The 19,891-nt window shown below is 41.1% G+C and overlaps 1 protein-coding gene across 3 annotated transcripts in view; it reads right to left on the bottom strand.

The window, feature by feature from the left end:
• The window catches only part of LGI1 (leucine rich glioma inactivated 1), a 31,743-nt gene extending 11,855 nt beyond the window's left edge, over positions 1–19,888 (bottom strand). The window contains exons 1-3 of one of the 3 annotated variants that reach the window (XM_063339829.1): positions 19,752–19,888; positions 841–1,290; positions 389–460 (exon numbers count right to left, since the gene is read on the bottom strand). In XM_063339829.1, the coding sequence (XP_063195899.1) occupies positions 389–460; positions 841–1,031 (263 nt within the window). In that variant the 5' untranslated portion in view covers positions 1,032–1,290; positions 19,752–19,888. Of the gene's footprint in view, positions 1–388; positions 461–831; positions 1,291–19,421; positions 19,558–19,751 lie in introns of those variants that run through there. The other 2 variants (XM_063339830.1, XM_063339832.1) reach the window with 2 other exon arrangements.
• Positions 19,889–19,891: the final 3 nt, after the last annotated feature.

Raw genomic sequence — 19,891 nt, 5'->3', positions numbered from 1 at the left:
ATGGGAATTACAAACGGGCAGGTTTATACTGGGATCAGGCCCCAGGACTGCAGAAAAGACACAGGAATAGCTGTTGCAATGCTCAAGTCCCTACTGTAATGATAATTAAAGTATAATGAAGATAGCATACGTTCTGTCACCGAAAGCTTCAGCATGTAATCATTCAAAGTAGCACTGACAACAGACAGCCTTGCAAAATACTAAGTACATGCACTTTGAAAAAATTACACATGCACTATCTTTCAAATCGCTAAAAAGTCTTGTATTTTGTCATCTAATGAATGTTCTCTTGCTGTTTCTTATAAAATTTATACTGAGACCCCTTCTAAAATATTTATGGATACATATACATTTCATAACAAAATTGTATCATAAAAATATTTCTCACAGAAGCTGCAGAGATGGTGTGAGCAAAAAACTCCCTTCTGGGATTTTAGTAAAAGCAGATCTCACAAAGGATCTGGAAAGAAGAAAAAAACAACCTTATATTAATGTAGTCTCATATATCTGTGGTTATAATACTGATCTGGTCATCACAGAGAAATTTATTTATACAAGTAAAAAAAAATAAAAACCAGAAAAAATGAATGTTACAGGTTTCACATAGTATAGAAGAAGATATAAAATGGTATGTGTGCACATACACAGACAGACAGACAGATGAAAGAGAGATAAAAATCAGGATTCAAGGATGCAGCACAATTTTAACACATTAGCTGATGATTCTGAATGCTGGAGGTACTCCCTGCAGCAAGCATCCTTCTGTATGCACTGAAAACACCACACATCCTAGTTCATTTTAAATCATAAATTAAATAACCAAATGCTTACAGCCCTTACAGTGAGATAACATCAGGCGGAACGCTGCGAGGAATAGATCTGGCATTTTCACATAAAGCATTATCTTTGGTACAAGTACACCAGGCAGGACATTTTGGCTTCACTGGTTTCTTCCCTTCAGTCAGCAAAAGCACAGATAAAAGGCATAAGAAATAAGCAATTCTTCTAAAGGGTCTGCTGGCATTTCCCATTCTTTTGATCCGCTCTCGTTCCAGCCAGTTGAAAGAATATCCCAAAACATGAACAGGGGTTCTTTATTCAGCCATTGGATGTCTTTCTATAAGTCCAGGTCAATATTTGTCTCTGCTTTCCCAACCCTTTTCTTTCTCTTTCACTCTGTTTTTGTAGACAGAAACCTGCAGCTGATCTGTATGTTTCCACTCACTCAGGCAACGTACTGCTCAGAGAAGAGACCTGCGAGGTGCTGTAAGATGGGGAAAATCCAACCGGCTGAAGGGAGGAAAAAAAAAAAAAAAAGAAAGAAAGAAAAAAAAAAAAGACTTGCATCACCACAAAAACACTGAGCACAACACAGCATTAGATTGCAAAGTGATGTAACTGAGAAATACACAGCTTTCTGTTTTCACAGGGAGGCCCTTTCCCTGTTGCCAAAAATAGTGCAGCATTATGTTTTGCTGGTGGGTGGGTGAGTGGGTGTGGGGTGGAGTGTGTGCGTGTGGGGGGAGAAATCAGTCATCTCTTACTGGATCCCTACAACCTCGTGAACCTTTGAGAATTATGCTTCGCAAATTGCAAGCAGCAGAACTAACGGCAGTATCCACAGGAAAATGAAATCGAGTGAAACCATCAAAAGCATTGCTGCAAAAGCTGTTAGATTAATTTTTATCCTTAGCCCTTATTGCACATATTTGTACCACTGAAAAACAAGCTGCCACACATGGAAAATATTAAAATGTATGAGAGAATGCCTACAACTGTCATTCCTAAACAAAATATTTTCTCATGCAAAATAGACCCCAACTGCCCTTTTTTTCTTTTTCTTTTTAAAAACATTCTTATTTTGTTACACGTTTTCTGAGCTAGTTAAATAAAGTGGATCTAGCACCATTCAAAATCGACAAGATTAATTAAAAGTTCACATTAAAAAATTCATTTGCTTGGAGACCAGTTTGATCATTTTAGATGGAAAAAAGAAAATTGCTATTTAAACACCAGCGATGTTAAACCTGTAGTTAAGAATGGACCTTCTCTGAAAAGTGCCAGGGTAGGGACAGATCTTGATGGTAATAATGAATCTTTACAATACTGTCTGGAGGCTGCAATTGAAATTAGTACTCAGTGCGGGATGAATACTCTGTGAGATACAGTCCTCAGCCTGAAGACTTTACAGTAAACTACATTAAATATTTTATAGGGGACTTAAGCAGCACCTAAATGTTATTATATAAAGAATGGTAAGACAAAACTAATGAATGCCAAATAGCTGGAAAGCCATATGGGATGATTTTATTTTTTCCAATACAGGATTGCTATTAGAAGACTTCTGTAAACTTTAATAGGTCTTGACACTTCCCCATCAGACTGGCAGCACTGTTTGGGTTACACAGATCACAAAGTCTAACAGGGTCAACCTGACGGTACAGAAGTTTAATACAGTCATGCCTGTTATTGTCTGCTTCACGTAGGTGCCGTCTTCTCACCAGGAGACACCTGTAAGCCAGAAGATCTCTTTTCACTGCTGTTTACTCCTCCTTTGATTCCACATGGCCACCTGCCTCTGGCCCATTGCTCCTGCTCTACAGGCCATGAAATCTCAAGACCAACGCTGTCCATGTCTTCCTCAGGAACGATGCCAGCAAGGCCCAGTGCATACCCAGATACGGGTGCCCAGAGGCACACGCTACGTGTGGAAGACGGCAAAGGGGGACAACAGCCTGCAAAACTGCAAGAAACTCGGTGTATGGACACTAGGCAGGACCCCAACATCACTGAGTCCTTGCCGGGACGGTGGCTGAGGTCCGTCTCCCTGGGCTGAGAGGAGACCCACAGAGCTCACACCCGGTGGTGGGACTGCATCCTCTGAGAGACGGGGGATGGCCAGAAACGTCCAGAAAGCTTTCAGAGGCAGAGAGCCGCCGCTGAAGGTCCTGCTGGGAGAGGTCTCTGGTGCCTGTGCACCAGCACACTCCCCGCCTGGCACCCGTGCCTGTGGAAAAGGGCAGCTTGCGCTTTCTCAGCTCCCTTGCTCTCTGCAGTGTGGGTTTTTTTTAAAGCTCTTTATTAATTTAAGTGCGGGCCCATGTTTTTTGCTCATAAGGAAATCTTCCCTGTCAGCAGTCTCTCCTGAAGCAGGATTGACTTCAACTAGGAGTGACACAGAGCTGAGCCCGTCCACCTTCTGTAAGAAAATGGTACAGAATTACAGTAACCAAGGCACTGAAATCATTATAAAACAAATGTCGATGCCTTCCCCTGCATACAAAGGTTACTTCTTGCTCTGGAAATGATCTAATTGTACGACTGAGAAGGGAGCTGGATTTGTGGGACCTGTGTAAGTAGGGTACGCTATCTTCTCCCTTCCAAGATGTCCAAAAGCACAGACTTTGGTGAGGTGAGAACAGAAAATTCTCTAACTTTTTGCTGAAAGAGAAGAGGACTGTTGTTGTTTGTTTGTTTATTCCTGGCAAAGCTACCCATTGCCATGGCGATATTTTGCCATTGATGGTGTAACCCCGTGTTTCATTTCCTTCGGCTCATTCACTGAAATCCACCATCAATTACTGAGGCACTTCTTTTTAGTTAATACTCCAGCCACATTGTGAACCTCCTGAAAACTTTGCAGCTTAGCGGTTTTTCAGTAACAAAAGCACACTCTGCAGCAGGGCAGTAACCCGACTCCAGTTTTGTCCGTGCAGAGAACCGCCTGGAAGTTAGTCTTCTATTCCAAACTACACGCCAAAACAACCGCTTTTTCCAAAATTGCAAATATTATGAATATTTAGAACACAGCTGTCAAGAGAGGGGCATAAATCACATTTTCCAGGCTCCTTTTGTGCCGAGCTCAGTGTCTCATGTCTCGCCATGTAGCAGTTAAAAACAAATGGGCTGGTGGCTTTTCGGTGGCGTAGCTGCTCTGGAGCCATCACAACACTTGGCTCACCCTGTAGCCATGCCATGGGGGTTTGTTTCGTGGCCAACAGAGCAGGCCGGTTGCCTGCTGTGCCCACATCCCCGCGCTGGCCCCGACCTCCTCACCGGCTTGTTTTCCCCCGGCGCCTCAGGTAGTGATTAGGCACAACGTGATTCAACGTTTATTTATTTTCCCTTTTTTTTCAGCAAGGTTTCTGCGGGAGGGGTGAGGGAGCTGGGTCTGCTTCCCGGCATTTGACAACGTCTGAGCTGACAAACTCTCACCTTGCCGCGCAGCGCCGGCAGACATGTTCGGGTGCGGGCAGGGACGTGTGGTGGCTCTGCCTGACACCGTTGGCTCGGTGTCGGTACCGAGCAGGCCAGCGGGTCCCCACAGGGGCCACCGGTACAGCCGCCCCGCCGGCGAGGCCGGGGCTGCCCTGACGGCGGCGGGCGGGCCGGTATCGCGGAAACCCCCCCGCCCGCGCCGCGCCGCGCCCGCCCGCCCCGCGCCGCGCCCGCCCGCACCGTCCTGGCGGCAGCGGGGGTGTGTTCACCACCCAGCATCTCTCGGGTTCTTTGGGCCGACCCGGCACAACTTTTGTGGCTTGGTTTCTAGAACAAACATATGCATTTATTATCATAATTGTTACTAGATTTACTAAAAATACATTTTCAGCGATATTCTCGAACATCTGGTTAAAATGCGGATACTTCTACGAGCAAACCTGTCTGCTACAACGTCTGAGGAAAGCAAACACAAACGGTCAGAACACAGAGCCAAAAATTATTTTTAAAAATATTTAATACTTTTTTGAGGGATTAACTCTGCTCCACTGACTATATTTGCATATTTGCATTAGCCCAATATGTTTTCATTACCAACATATGACAAAATTTTAATAAGCTTCCTGCAGTTTCATGCTGACTACATTTCCCTTTGCAGATACATATATTGTTACAGTTATCCTTTATTTCACCCTGCTTTTAGAAAATTGTGTTGCCTTTTCTGCGCTCAGGATGAGCCGCCCGCACACGTGTGGCCTAAGCCAAAATCCACCGATGGTGATGGCGAGACTTGAGTGAACTTTACTGCAGTTGGTGTTAGGGCCCTAATATTCCACCACACAGATGCACAATAGTCCAAATTACACCCCAATATTTATGAGTCTCCTAAAGAACAAACCATTGTCACTGCTGTGTCACCACTGTGCTTGGAGCAGAAGGATTTTGAGATCAAAGACTCCTACAAGCATCTCATGAGCCTGAGTTTTCGCTCTCCCGGTGCCACCCTTTTAAGAAAATCTGCAGCAAATGGCAAATTTAAAGCAGCTGAGACCAAGGCCGTACTTTCAATAAACAAAACTAAGAAGTCTTGTGCATTCTAAACAGTTCTGAAAGGACTATGCTTCCTGGTGGATCTGGCACCAAGAGCCATTGCCAGGAAGAGGCCTTCTGCAGGTTGGGCATAATAAAACTCAAGATGCCTTTACAACATCTCATAGCACAGGCTCGCTTGGGAATGATCACACGGCTGCCCAGCACTTTTTATTTGGAAAGTTCTTCTGACTTTGCCCTGCCCTGTCTATACAGGCCCGTATTACGGATTTCCTTCTTTGTTACATGACAAGAGTTTTCATTGCAAGTGGAACAACCAGGCCAGTCCCTGTGTCAAAAAGCTGAGGAAATAGTTACGTAATTGCTGCCAACTTTAGAGGAAAGAAAAACTATGAGGGTGGTCTCCTTTCCCTTGCATAAAGTAGCCAGTTCACAGTTCACTGTGGAGTTAGAAGGGATCACCTCTGCCGGTGAGAGAGTCCGGTCTTAGCTCTCATGGCCAAAATTGCATGGTGACAGAATCCTCTGAGCATGTCCTGGAGACCGTGCAGGTGGCTCCAGGACTGCTCGCTGGCTTAGGTACACCAGAATTTGACCAATGAAACAAAGTACATCAGGAGAGATGGACTGTTATCTGAACTGTCATTCTTTAAGAAAAACATCCAAAGAGAAGCTAGACAAAATTCTTCTATGTTTAGGTTTTATTTTGTTACAACCAAGGAATTCCAACATCTTTATGATCCTTGATGCTTCATTGTCAATTGCAGGTTTTTAAATAGTAGAGAATATTAGAAATTACCTCAGAAGGCACTTTTAAGCTATAGGGCTTCTACGCCTTGTGATTTTTTAAAGGTGCTCTCAGGCTGGGAGGGACCTAGGAAGGCCGCCTAATCTAACCTCATGGGTAACCAAGAGGGATAAAGGCTCAGAAGCAAGATATGAAGTATCCAAAATGTACTGGTTTGATACCACATGACTTTTGAAACAGTATTGCAAAATTTTAAGGACCTAATCCATCATCTTTGAACAGCTGATATTGACAATACTGCTAATGTTAACTGTGGGATGCCCATTCATGCTGGTTTGACTGTCTTCCAAGGCAGGCAGGTAAGTGCCACAGCTTGGTAGCTTTACTTTATGTACGTAAAGAAAAAGAATGGAGCAAACTATCAAACAGAAAAGTCCATTAATTGTCTTTCAGGTCAGACATAGACAAAGCCTCAACTACTGGATTGGCCCTTCACCATGAGAAAGAGCCCACGAATCCTACTGATCCTGTTATGTATTGATCCCCAGTTTCCTTCAGGGTTGTCTGTTCCTGCTCCTCTGAAGGGGACTGGATGCCCGTATAAATCCCAGAGCTGTGATTCCTCAGCTCTTCCCTGGCTCCCGCCTTCTGTTTTCCAGCAGGGTGGGACCACTTGCTTTCTCAGGTTTTTAGAAGGCTCATAATCTCCGTTACAAAGCTGTGTGCTTTGTGGCACAGAATCCAGTAGCATGAAGTTAACTGCTCTCCTGAATACTAGACACTTTTCTCCAGCTCTGAAGAAATAATTCCTGCTTTGTTTCTATTGTCTGTGTTTTGCCTTGAAAATGCCGACAATGGATATTTAGAGATGGGGGGGGGGGGTGTATGTCTGTGAAAACAGCAAACATAGAAGCTCAAGAGCAAAGGAGAGCCCCATTCAAAGATGTGTGAAGCTTCATGGTTCACAGCAGGAACTGAGACCGCACCTAGTACAGAGGGAAGTATTAAGAGAGGAAACAATAAAGAAGAACACCTTGTTTTTACTTGCTGCAGAAATCTGCACTTTCTCCATCTTTCAAGAAAACATTAAAGAAAAGTTGCCAGTAGTTAATTCAGACTCTGGGAAGATCAGCACCTCACGTGTGCAAGGTTGGAAATGGGGACACCTTTCAGCCAGACAAGATGCCCATCCACTTCAGTGGAACGGACATCAGACTCGTCACCTAGCGTGCACCCTACCATAAGATTAAAGTGCCCTCTATAGGAACCCTCAGGGAGGAAAAGTTGTGTTCAAATATGCAAGCTATTTTTTTTGCCTTTTTTTCCCCTACATGGCCTGATCAAACATTAAAAGCATGATACAACTGATAAAATCTATGGTTAATTTATAATTGGAAATGGTCTCATGACTTTTGAAGAAAATGACATGGTGATACTGAGAACATAGTTCTGTGGAACGCTTTCCTTAATGGGATGGTTTCTCTCTTCTCCACTCTTCCACAGGCTCTTGCTTCTGCCCCTTCCACAGCTCACTACTGGTGTTTCCATCTCTAATGCTATTCTCTAAACTGGATCAAATAAATGTTCTGGTAAGAGAATGAAAACCAAATAAACCCCTAAACAAGCCCAAACACTTCCAAACCAAAAAAACTGATAGAGCCAGAACAAGCAGCTGAGGACCCGGGTGGGCAGGGAGCATTGGTTTCGCTGTTAAGAGAAAATGTATAGCGAACCACACGTTTAAGGGGCAGTTTCATATTACAAATGTTCACAAGCATTTAAATGAACTATAGGACAGAACTGGTGACAAACTACCTCAGTCTGGACCACACAGGACAAAATATGGACCTCATAAAATGCCCTAGTATTTAGCTGGCATTGTTTAAAAGTTACCATTTAACTGGATGACAGACCCCCAAGAGGTGTATACAAACTGACACTTGATAATTATGATCTCCACCCTGCCAGCCCCTTGCACTATTTATTAATTTAATAGTTGTTCATAGGAGGTGTCCTTCATGCCTACAGTAAAAATACAGAGGGATAGAAAATCCAGTCCAGTGAGAACCCTGTATCTGAAACAAAATGTCCCAGATATTCTAGCATGAGCAAGTGCTTTCTACAGACCCAAAACAACATACCACTGTCACTGTAGCTAAATGCCATTTAATTGGCAACTAGAAAAGTCTATAATACATTTCTTCATGGAAAAATGTTTGAGCTCTTTCAGTTTGCCAAGATGCTAATTAAAAACAGACGGCATGTTATAAAATCCTTTCCTTGACCTGTGCTATCTTACGTTGCCCTTCTGTACTTTTTTGATGGCATTGGCTCCCTGCAGAATTATTCTAATCTTTATAAACTTGTATTTAATTTTCCTTGTCATTTTGCACACACAAAAAAACCCCCACCTAAATGTTATTTATTTAAATGCACATAGGAAATTTATTTGTTAGATGGCAGAGATAACAGGCTTTTGAGGAGAGACTCTTTACTCGTTAAAAACAGAAGGTTTCTACGTCCTGAATAATTCACAATGAAAGAAATCTTAGTACCACTGAAGTCACTGAAATAGTTCAAGTAAAAGCCTGGCTGGAGTGCCACTGACATAATGAATTGCACCATGAGAAGGATTTGCCTCATCAAACACATATTATTGTTTCATCATTGCTAATCAAAACGCTTTACAAAGCTGGGATTTGGATCAGCGCTGAAACATTTTAAGGGGTCGTTGGTGATAGCTCCACAAGTGTATTTTACTGATGTTTTTATTGTTTTTAACAATTCAAGAAATTTGGAAAAAGACTTTATTTCGGTAAGAGTTAATCCCTTTTACCTCAAGCAAATACTAGATGTGCCTGACACCCCACCCCACGCTATGGTGGGCACACTGCCACTGAGCAAGCCCAGATTCTCCATCAAATAAGACAGCGCACCAAGCTGAACTCCCCACTCCCTTTTCCTTACGAACCACATCCCCCTGCAGAGGAGACTTCGGAGGGCTGAAGAAGTCCATCACCATTGGTTTGCTCAGATGCCAACACGCTATTTACTCAGTACAGCTTTAAGAAAGGATTTGCTCTTTTGGCTGCTGGCTCTCTCCCTCTGCAGTGGGAGAGCAAAACCAACACAACGTCGTTAGCTAAGAACTGGCTATAGTTTTAAATCTAATTTTCGTAGCAACAGAGAGATAGATGTTTTAGTTATGACTGCTCAGAAGCTAAAGGATTTTCCCTACCTTCAGTATGACGACATTCACATTTTGGGCTAACAATGCTTCCTATATATCACTTTCCTAAGACAACAATCCGAATTCCATACAGCTGACTTTCTTTTAGAAACCAATCACTTTCAGGCATCTGCAAGTCTCCACTGTTGCTGCCCTTGTGATTTAGGCAAAGAGTCATTAAAACTGGAGGGCCTAATTCCCAGCCTCAATATAGTACATCAGTAAGAAGTAATAAGCTCCTTCATGAAGCAATATAGCTCCCCAGCTAAATAAATGACACAGACTACTGATTAAACAAAGGCACATGTGGCTTTTTTTCCCAAGCATTTTTTGAAGCAAACAGATGAAAAAGGACAAGAAACCAGGCATGGGACTCGGAGAGCAGTAGAGAAGCTGAGATCTCAGACCCCAGGCATTGGAGAGGGGGTCCTGAAGAACATCCCTAGAGGACTTCTTAGAGCAAGTATTGGCTGAAAGGAGCTTGGAGCTGCAAATAGTCTCCTGCTGTTCAATTTGCTTTTCACTCAGGGAAATGCATGCTTCTTTGCAAATAAAGACTGAATCAAAGATACCTGATTCCATTAACAATTTATTTGTCTAAACAGAACAATGTGAAATAATGACTCTTCAGATAACCGTTCAGGTCAGACATAGCGATAATGCTCTACTCTGTTTCTGACACTTCTGCCTCCCTTCAGGGAGGCAGATCTCCCTTCATATACACATTATATATATTAAGATCTCTCTCTCTCTCTCAAGAGCTATATATAGCTTCTATTCACAGGCAAGCACCAGAACCACTTATTCATTCTTTTCATGCTTTACCTGCTGTTTTCAAGGCTGCCCTGATGCTAAAAATAGCTTCACGTATTAGAGGAGGGTTGCTATAGATTCCGAATGGGTGATGTTAGGAAGACAGCTAAATCCCTCTTTGCCGAGGACAGGGAGCATCCGCGTGGATGTGGCTGATGGGCAGCCGTGTCATTATCTGTGGCCCTTTTGTAAAGACTCTGAGGCTCCAAGGTCAGGGTATTTGTGTTGTTCTAAGACTGCACTGAACTGGAAATCAATACAAATCATGGATGTCACCCTAAGTTTAAGGCTTCGGTTTTCATACTGTAGTGTTAGATCACAGTACAACAGTACCTTCATATATTAATAGCGCATTAGCTTATTTTTAACTGGGAAAACAATGTAATATTCTGTTGTATGGGCATATTTTTCTGCAGGCATTGATGTCTCCAAGACAATATCAAAATGCTTCGCTAGTTGTTCTTACTACAGAGTTGAAAGGATGACAATTCATGATCTATTTGATTATTTTCAAGACAGCAATGAAACCACATTAAAAAATTGTACGACATACCGTTGTTTTGAACTTCTGGCAGTGTGCCCTGTGACAATGCTGACAAAGCTAATGTTAATTTTGGAAGTTACCTCCCTGTCTACACTTTAATGGATAGTGCAAGTGAAAAACTGCTTATACATAACTTTCCAACTCATATACAGCATAAAACAGTGAAGTGTGCTATAGATAAGCGTCATTTGACACTATAAGCTATAAAAGCTACGTTTTCACAATTTGTCTGACAAAAGTTTTTGAATCATAGGAAAGATTTTGTCACGCTGGAACACGTGAAAGTTTTGAGGACCATCTCTAGAACATAGTTATCGCTATACTCTGCAATTAAAAGGTCCTTAAAGTATTTTCCAGCTTTTGGAAATCACTTTTCTACACTAGGAGAATACCACTGGTTGCATCCTTTCAGGATGATGAAGATCAGATTAATGGAGATAAGCAAGTGTCTGAGTAAGACTTACTTTTCTTTCATAATGCAGTAAAATCCTTCCAAGTGGTAACAATCTGATCTTGAATTTGAATACATGAGTTAAAGGGAAAGTTGCAAGAAAGAATGGATGGCAAAATATTGGTCATTACAGTACCTCCTGCCTAGAAACACAGGAGTTTTATTCCACAGTATACATTAGCTCCCAAACACGTAATAAAACTGGTTCATTTCTGTATACTGAATACCTTAAACTTACTCAGCTACATTAACTTTCTAAAAAATTAGGTGATTTTAGAAAATCTACAATGAAAAGTTGAAGCTGGACCGAAAACTGTATGAGAAAGATGATGCTTCAGGAGTCCCACATTAGGAACTGAATTTAATGCTTCATCTCCAAATACCAGTTTTCCTAGTTCTTGAAACTTGTGGATGGATTATGACCATATCTAAGAAGAATATTTTCCTTTTGTTAGCAGACTCAGACTATAGAAACCTGACAAATACTGACTGTTAAGGCTGAGGTTCAAATAAAAGTTAGTTGTACAGGGAAAAAGCGGCACGGATCGACTAAAACAGGATTATTAGAATAAATTAAAACAGATCCTAACATAATTTTAAATAATAGAGTCCATCTTTTAAGAACTGTATATTTGAGGACAGTATAATGCAAACTTGAGAGAAAATTCCATGATATCCTAAAGGAAATTGTTTTTCACTCAAATCTCACTTCATGTCCTGACCCTTATCTTTCATGTGGTTATGTTTTATTTCCATTCAAGAAAGGCAGTCATCTAGATACATAACTGTTAACAATTTAACATATCACTTGCAAATTGAATGTGGTTTCAGCAAGTAGCTGGATCTCTCCCAAGGTACAAGCTGGAATATTTCTTTTTACCTGCTGTAGATACTTTCCTCAGCAGTTTTTTGGCTCTGCCATTTTTATTTCTAGAGTTGTGGGTATTGCACGGCTCAGCGTTGCTGGCTGTAAGTAACATAACTCGATATTTGAAACTAAGTTAGACTAATTGTTCCCATTTAGGATAGTTATCCTTCCCGTTCCACTTAGGTGCCGTGGAATGAATAGTATCCTGGCAATGCTTTCAATAGAAAGGTAGATAGTATTTCAGTACTTTATGTCTGAATGATATTGGTGATTAAATAACACAAAATTGTATTTAATTTGAAATATAACCCCTATTATTTCCAAAATCTGGCAATCAGTAGTATACTTCTGCTAATGAAAGGTCAGTTATAGCAGAATGGCTAATGGTATTATTAATTAAGTGGGGTCTCACAGTAGTAGTCTATAAGCATGTTCATAAAAAAAAAATGAAATAGGAATTTTTACAGATTCATCCTACTTTACTGCTCAGAGAAGCCTCTTTATATACCTGTATCCTTCAGTTTCCACTGAATGATCAGCTATTGATCACCTCAGCCCAGGTACCACCAGCCTCTACGTGCAGTTATTGTACTACTGGACTATGTAAGTATCTCACTGAAGTCATAATGTAGAATGAGGGTTGATTCTGCCATCATTATGGCCATTATGCCCTTATACCTTATTTTTTTTAATCTATCTGTGAGATTCCAATCACTTGACTATACCACTGTACATTGCAAATAATCTGTGCTATGAAATATTTTCTTAGCTTTAGGACAACCAGTGGAAAACACGGTGATGAACACGCCTGACCAGCTGCGTAGTACAATTTTCAGGACTGACTTTCTTGATTCCTGGATTAAGATCTCAACTTTTGGTTAAGCAACACATCTCTAAATGCACAGGTGTTTTTCTGGAACATGAGTGCAGAAATAAGACCTTCTTTTTCTCTTACATTATATCTTAGACTCAGCCTAGGCACCTTTCTTTTCCAGGCTTTCTACGCCAGGTACATGAGTGGCGCTTAACTGCTTCTATGACTCAAGGCAGGGACTCGTCACTCACCTCTTTATATAGACTTTAGATTCCATACATTCAACTGTCAATGATTTGTACCTTGATTCAATTTTCATCATAAATGAATTATTATGAATATATATATACATGTTTGAGATTATGCACAAAAATGTGCATCAGGGAACAAAGGAACGCATATCTGTTCCACTATGATTTAAAAGTGCAATGGATTGTAATTTTGCTCACATATTCTTTTATTTTCACTAAACAAATCCAGCAGAAAACAATACAATTTAAAGAAAACAAGTACATTGCTTGTTGGTTGGTTGTTTGTTTGTTTTTTTTATTTCCACATTACTATATTTTCCTTGTCTCTTGCTTATTATTTTCTCTCATTTTTCCCTCATAAATAACTCTGATATCACATTTCATTTTTTCTTGGATTTATGTATTTGAATGCCATCAGTCGCTTTTCACCATAACAGATCTAGACATAAAAGTCGGATTAAGCATTCTTTGCTCTCTTAGGAAAATGTTCATACTTTGGGGAATTTAAGCATTATGCACTTCTAAAATCTCCTCAAATGAAAACTGGAACACACTGGAGGAGTTAATTTCTGTATTCCCTTTATTTCAATGCAGGTTGATAAAACTACGAAGTGCTATTTTATGCATATCGATAATTACTTTTTAATTAAATTCTTCATAGGCTGAAGTCACTATACTTGTTTATGCATGCCTACATGCGTGTGTAATCTTTTAGTGAGCTTTATTCTCAGCAGAGCTGCCAGACTGTGAGCTCTGGAGACCAAAACTACCTGCCACAAAACAACTGTGGCAGTAGCAGTGACAATTAAAGGACTATAGACAGGAGTCTGCATAATGTATCTCTAGGGGATTTATTAGGTGAGATTCTTTACTTTTTGTCAAAAAAAACACAACTGTGGAGATAATATGGGAGGTTGCTTCCATGAATTATTTTTTGACGCAAGTCTGCTTTATTATTTCCATAACTGAATCAGTTAGTCTTTATAGGGTCATACTGGCTTTATTTATATAAATATAAATAAACAAACAAAAATAAACAAAATAAATGTGTTATCTAAAATAAACACACATATTAGTGTGTTTATTTTAATGCAGCTTAATATATTTTAATGATATTTTTTGAAGTTCACAGAAATTTTAGGATCAAGGTTGTTGCTCTGAGTGCAACAGAATGAATGAATGAAACAATCTGTTTTTCAAGATGTTATAATAAGATTCTTACATAACTGTATTCATAGTCAAGAAAACTAAAACAGGTGTTAGAAATCAAAACAATTATAAGTCTTCATTTATCTGTGGTTCATTAGCATGTTAGGAGTGTAAGGGATTTTACCATCAAATAAAGTGGTCAGCATGACATAAACTAGCTCAGTCCATGATAATGAAGCGATTTCCTCGTATTTTTTCTTCTTGGATATTTTCACATCAGCTGAAAGCTTCAACTCCATTTTTAATAAAAGCCCTTGATATTGTTTTTCCCCTATCAGCAGAACAACCTTAACCTGGAATCTGAGATGCGTACTATCCTCTTCTTGAGTTTTGGATTAGTGTTTATAAAAGTAATTCCCAAACTTTGGTCTCAAAGTGCTCTGTAGATGGCCAACAGAACCACTGCCTTCAGATAAAAGTCTACCACTGCATTAGGCAATAAGTAGCTGTGGAGGTTTGGAGTTACGTGTTCACCCTAGAAGTACAGGAGCCTGGAATAAGAAAAGTCCATGGGTCAAATTCTACTCCATGCAGCCTTCTAAAATTCCATCATCTGTCAGCTCTGCCTTTACATATAAAGAATCAGTGCCAGATTTTTAAAAGAACCAAGTTTTCCGAATTGTTTATCATATGGGAAGCCTTAGTGTTCCAGAAATTCTGTCCCTACACAGTGCGTTTGACGCTGATCTCCAACGGTGTTAAACGGCAATAATTAAGAGGAAAATTTCCACTGATAATTGGAATTTAGGAAATTCTATACTCTTATAATAGGATTAGATATGATATTATTATGTCTGTTTTATCTTATTAACAAATACAATGCAATACAATAGTTGTGGTTACTTAGACAAAGATATGGGATTTTGGAACAAGGGAGGAAACTGATGAACAGTCAGATGCTATTTTTTCAAAGGCACTTTTCTGACAGTGATTACACGCTGAAATGGTAATTACAACTCCATAAAAGCATAAAACAGCACAGCTGCTCTTGAAATAATGGACATAGCATGGGCTTGTCTGTGATATTTTTTTGTAACTGACTCTATACTGGAAAAAAATTTAAATCCAGAAGTGCTTTTATTTAATAAATTATCAGCCAAACAAATAAAACTGCATTTGCCTTTTAGCACAACAACATTGACACCTAGTGGCTAATTAAACTCTACGTTTGATATCCTTTGCATGACAAAAAACGTGGAATTTACTGAATTCAACAAAATAAACATGCATTTCAACAGCCTGCTCTCTTTACATGACCTCTAGATGATTACAGAAGGGCAGTAGTTGTTAATGGCTAGTCTGGAGTGACCGGTCGCAGTGATGGGAACTGCTGAGTGGGAGCCATTGCCCCTCAGCACAGCCCCACTGCAATTCCCTCCCAAGTCTTCAGCTTAGGAGTCTGCTGCCTGACTGAAGTATAGACCTTGCTCCGGGCTTGCTGGGAGGCATCCAACACAGTCCTTCCCTAAAGTTGTACCCAGGTACATCTAAAAGAACTACACTTACTGCATATAACGTTACTGGCATATGTGAACGTCCATTTTTAGTTCTACTTGCTTTTCTACAAATTACTAGCGGACTTCAGATAGAGGGAGATGAAAATCAGGAACGTGACAGATGCCATGAGACTGTTCATACTATGAAGACAAGAAAATAAATGATTTGGCAACTTATTTCATAGACATGTAGAAGATAAGAAGGTGCCAATATCAAGTAATGTTAGAAAGCCTAATTTCCTCATTTTTCAACAAAATAACTGACTTCATGGAGAACAAGGAAAGATTAGACATGATAAACCTCAATTTTACTAGAATTCTTGATGTTTCCACATTATTTTCTCATGATCAAACTCAAATATGGTCATATATGTCCTCTGAAAACAGCTCTTATAATGGATGTGGTTCTCAGTGACCACCTTGGCCTTGCTCTCCATACCAGTGGTAGCTGCCTCTTCTGGCCTGCTAGCAAAGCTGCCCGATTTGCTTCATTAAAAATTGGATGCATTTTTTAATCAGCTAACCAAACTAATTTTGACCAAACAAATCAGAGGCTGTTGAGTTTAAGCAACCTTACCAGAAGATCTTAGGAGGCAATGACGTCTTGCAGGAAGACTGAGGTGTTTCTTCCTAGCTAAAGACTGATAAGGACTAAATGGTTGTGCTTAGTGTTTCTTAAAATCTGAGTCTGAAGAAGAGCAATAAAACATAGAAGAGTTCTCCAAAATGTAACCTATACGGAAAGGATGAAAGATTTTTATTTAATTAGCTTCAAATGGAAGAATGGAGGCACGTGTGTCTTGTTATTAAAATGATGATCAATTCTTGCCTTCTGTATCAACTAGTGTAGGGCACTAAGAAATTATCTCAAGTAGCAACAAAGGAGATTTATCTTAGACATTAGGGGAAAAAAACCCTATATACCTAAGAGGTTAATAGATTAAGCTATTTATGCTGTGAAATCTCCCACACTGTAAGCTTTTAGGAACAGCTCCATCCCTGGAAACATTCAAGGACAGGTTGGGCTCTGAGCAACCTGATCTAGTTGAAGATGTCCCTGCCCATTGCAAGGGGGCTGGACTGAATGACCTTTAAAGGTCCCTTCCAACCCAAGCTATTCTATGATTCTAAGTATGTCAGGTATGTTCCTCTGAATTCTGCATCTCCAGGATTTAATACCTTCTTTTGGTACATACACATTGATAAAAGTAGCCTCTCTAAAAATATGGGGGAATTAAATAAGTAAATGAACAGGTGGCTTACGTAAACATAATGCTACCCCCGAATGATAAGAAAGAAGGTCAGAAGTCTGTCCTGAACGCATCCCAGATGTTAAAATTCACATTTCACCCTCCAGAACAAATGCCATGAGGCAATATGTATTCATACTGGTGTCAGCAACAGTTTCACCACCCATTTAATGAATCTGAATGGCTGAGAAGTGGCAAATTCAATCAAATAAAACTTTCTGTCTAGTTTTTTGTGTACTGGGGCTATTTCCATGGTCTGCATAATATGATCTGTGATTACATAGGTGACTGGAAAAAGATAGTATGAATGTAAATACAGAGAAGCTGATGAACTCTTGGGAGTATTTCAGAATCATGGTCATCATATTATTAAGAATATGCCTGGGAAGAATTTTGAGAGGGAAGAAATTTCCATTTCTTCTTCACAGAACTTCCTACGGAACTGTTACACTGAGTCATCAGAAAAATTGAGTGATTAAAGTTGACAAAAGAGTATGTTGACGATTTGAAAACCTGGGAGAAAAAACATATACTTCTTGAAGGTTTTAAAATCATGTCTGACTTAAGCTTTCTGGATACACTAGGTCTCATACTTAGCCCATTTCTAGACTTAGGGCAGGAGTAAAGTAAGAACTACAGTGATGTTTTCTCCTTTGTGGGCCATGATGTTCAGGGCTACTGTAATTTAAGAGTAGGTTTCACACTGCTGCTAAGCTGAACTAATAGAGAGCTGCTGCTAAAAGGGCCACCCTTGTTTCTCACCTCCCCCTTTTCTCCTGTCCCTCCGTCCTTAACCTTTTTTCGCACCAGCGCTGTTACTCATCAGACACCACAGCAGGACAGTCGGAGGAGCTAGACTGGCAGAAAATTAAATACGGCAGTTCAGCACAAGTGGTCAGACAAGCACTAGCGACAGTTCAAGAGGAGGAATGCTCTCTTCAGCAGCAGTTGACCCATACATTGATTTACCTCTAACAGAAAACTGGGCTCCTAAGTTTTGGTTTTACAACCATCAAGAATCCAACTTAAAATGGTACCACTTCATGCCCTGCAAAGAGTTATGCCCACCTCTTCTTTTTACCATATCTTTCAGTCCTGTGGGACTTTTTGGTGTCAAAGCATACTGATGCTAGATGTAAACTATGGAGATACTCCCACAGGATCACGCTATAATCCATATACCAAGGGCTAAGGACAGGTACAGTTTCAACTTCCAATTTATTTAGGAGGCCATTTCTGATCCACTACCCCAGCTGTAGCTTACTGTAGCCTACATACAAAAAGCACTCAAGTGATGTTTGAAAGCAACACAGTCAGACATCAGAAAAGCATAACATAGTAAGATTAAATTATCTAGCTGCTGTTCTCAGGAAAGCTGTTTATAAAATAACTTCAGCATCTACAACAGTTGCTATAGTTGCACTCACTGCAGAATTTTCCTCTGTCCCAGAAACTATTTTTTCTATACGCAGGCTTTTGTGGACACAGGACAATGCCAAAAGATTCAAGAATTGTAAATCTTTCCTCTACCTTTCCCACTTTTCTTCAAAGTGCATAATCAATGATATGTTGGCCCAGTTTCCAGAATCATGTCAGGATTCATTCACACTAAAGCAGTCTGCCATTTCCATAAGAGGAACAACAAAAAGATGCCTGCTATTACAGCTTTGTGGGTATACATTATTTATTTTGAGATATTTAAATTATTAATTAGGATAATTCCATTTTTGCAGCAGAGTCTCTGCCCTTTAGAGGAAACGGGCCACATTCAGTAGGACTTCAGCAGAAAACTGCATAAGCACATTGCCACTCAGTTCCTTTCCACGCGACACTTGAGCATCACCTTTACATCCCTTCAGAGTGATAATAACATAATGACTGACAAAAATAGCAGGTCAGGAAAAAGAAATACTTTTGCTTTTAAAACTGAGATTTGGTAGCCAAGGTAAGGAGGTACACTGTCCACTATGGCGTGTGATTGCCTTACTGCATAATAGCAACTAGCTACAACTTATATATTACAATGACAGCAGTAGGATTTCAATGTTGAAAATTTCCCTGTTTTAAGTGTATCTGCGGTTTAAGGCGCCAGGAATCAATAACACAGCTGAAAACTCGGATACAGTCCAGAAGAAAATATCTGTGATGGATTAAAGCATTTCAGACCTGGGCAGTCAAAATGCTGGTTCAGGTATCGTGCACCCTAATGTTTGACGGGAAACAATATCAACCCCCTTGACAGCTGCTTGACTTAATGCTGAAGGCTGGGATTTCCCAGCTAGCTCATGAGCAAACAATTTTAGTTTATAAAGCTCCTTGCTCTGATGCAACCCCACAGGCTCCCAAACTCTATCACCCAGTTGCCGCCGGTCCTCACAGAGAAACTGGGTCACACGCTGCCTCTCCTTCTCCTAACTGCGAGATGCGATTGAAAAGAAGAGAAACCGCTAAAACGTGTGGAAACCACTGTCAGAAATTACCTTGCCGAGGCTGCCGGGGCGTTAACAGGGCTGCGAGCGCGGTCCGTGCCGCGGCGAGGGCGGGCAGCGCACACACCTACCGCCCGAAGCCCGGCCCCAGGGACCCCGCCAGCGCCCGCCCGCCGAGGAGCGCCCTCCCGGGGCCCTGCCTCCCTCCCCGAGGGGCCTCCTCCACAGCCACCCTCGCATCCCCGGTGCCCGCAGCCGGGTCCGAGCCGTCACGGCCTCCCCGGCTCAGCTCCTCCAAGGGTGACTGCCCTGCCCCAAGCGGTGCGGGGAGGAGAAGGGCTCGCTAAGGCCTCCCTGCGAACCCCTGCGGCCGAGTCCTACCTTCCCAGAGGCGGAGACCGCCGCAGCCGGGGCCGCGCACCGGGTTCCCGGGCAGGGAGACTCCCCTCGCCCTAAACATGATGAGCGCCTTTCCCCTCCCCTGCCGGCGCGGCTCGCCCTCGCCCTCCCCCGCCCGCCGG

The sequence above is a fragment of the Chroicocephalus ridibundus genome, chromosome 6 (assembly GCF_963924245.1).
Source record: "Chroicocephalus ridibundus chromosome 6, bChrRid1.1, whole genome shotgun sequence".
Taxonomy (NCBI): Eukaryota; Metazoa; Chordata; class Aves; order Charadriiformes; family Laridae; genus Chroicocephalus; species Chroicocephalus ridibundus.
Note: the sequence above shows the minus strand (reverse complement) of the source record. Positions and strands in the feature narration are given on the sequence as shown.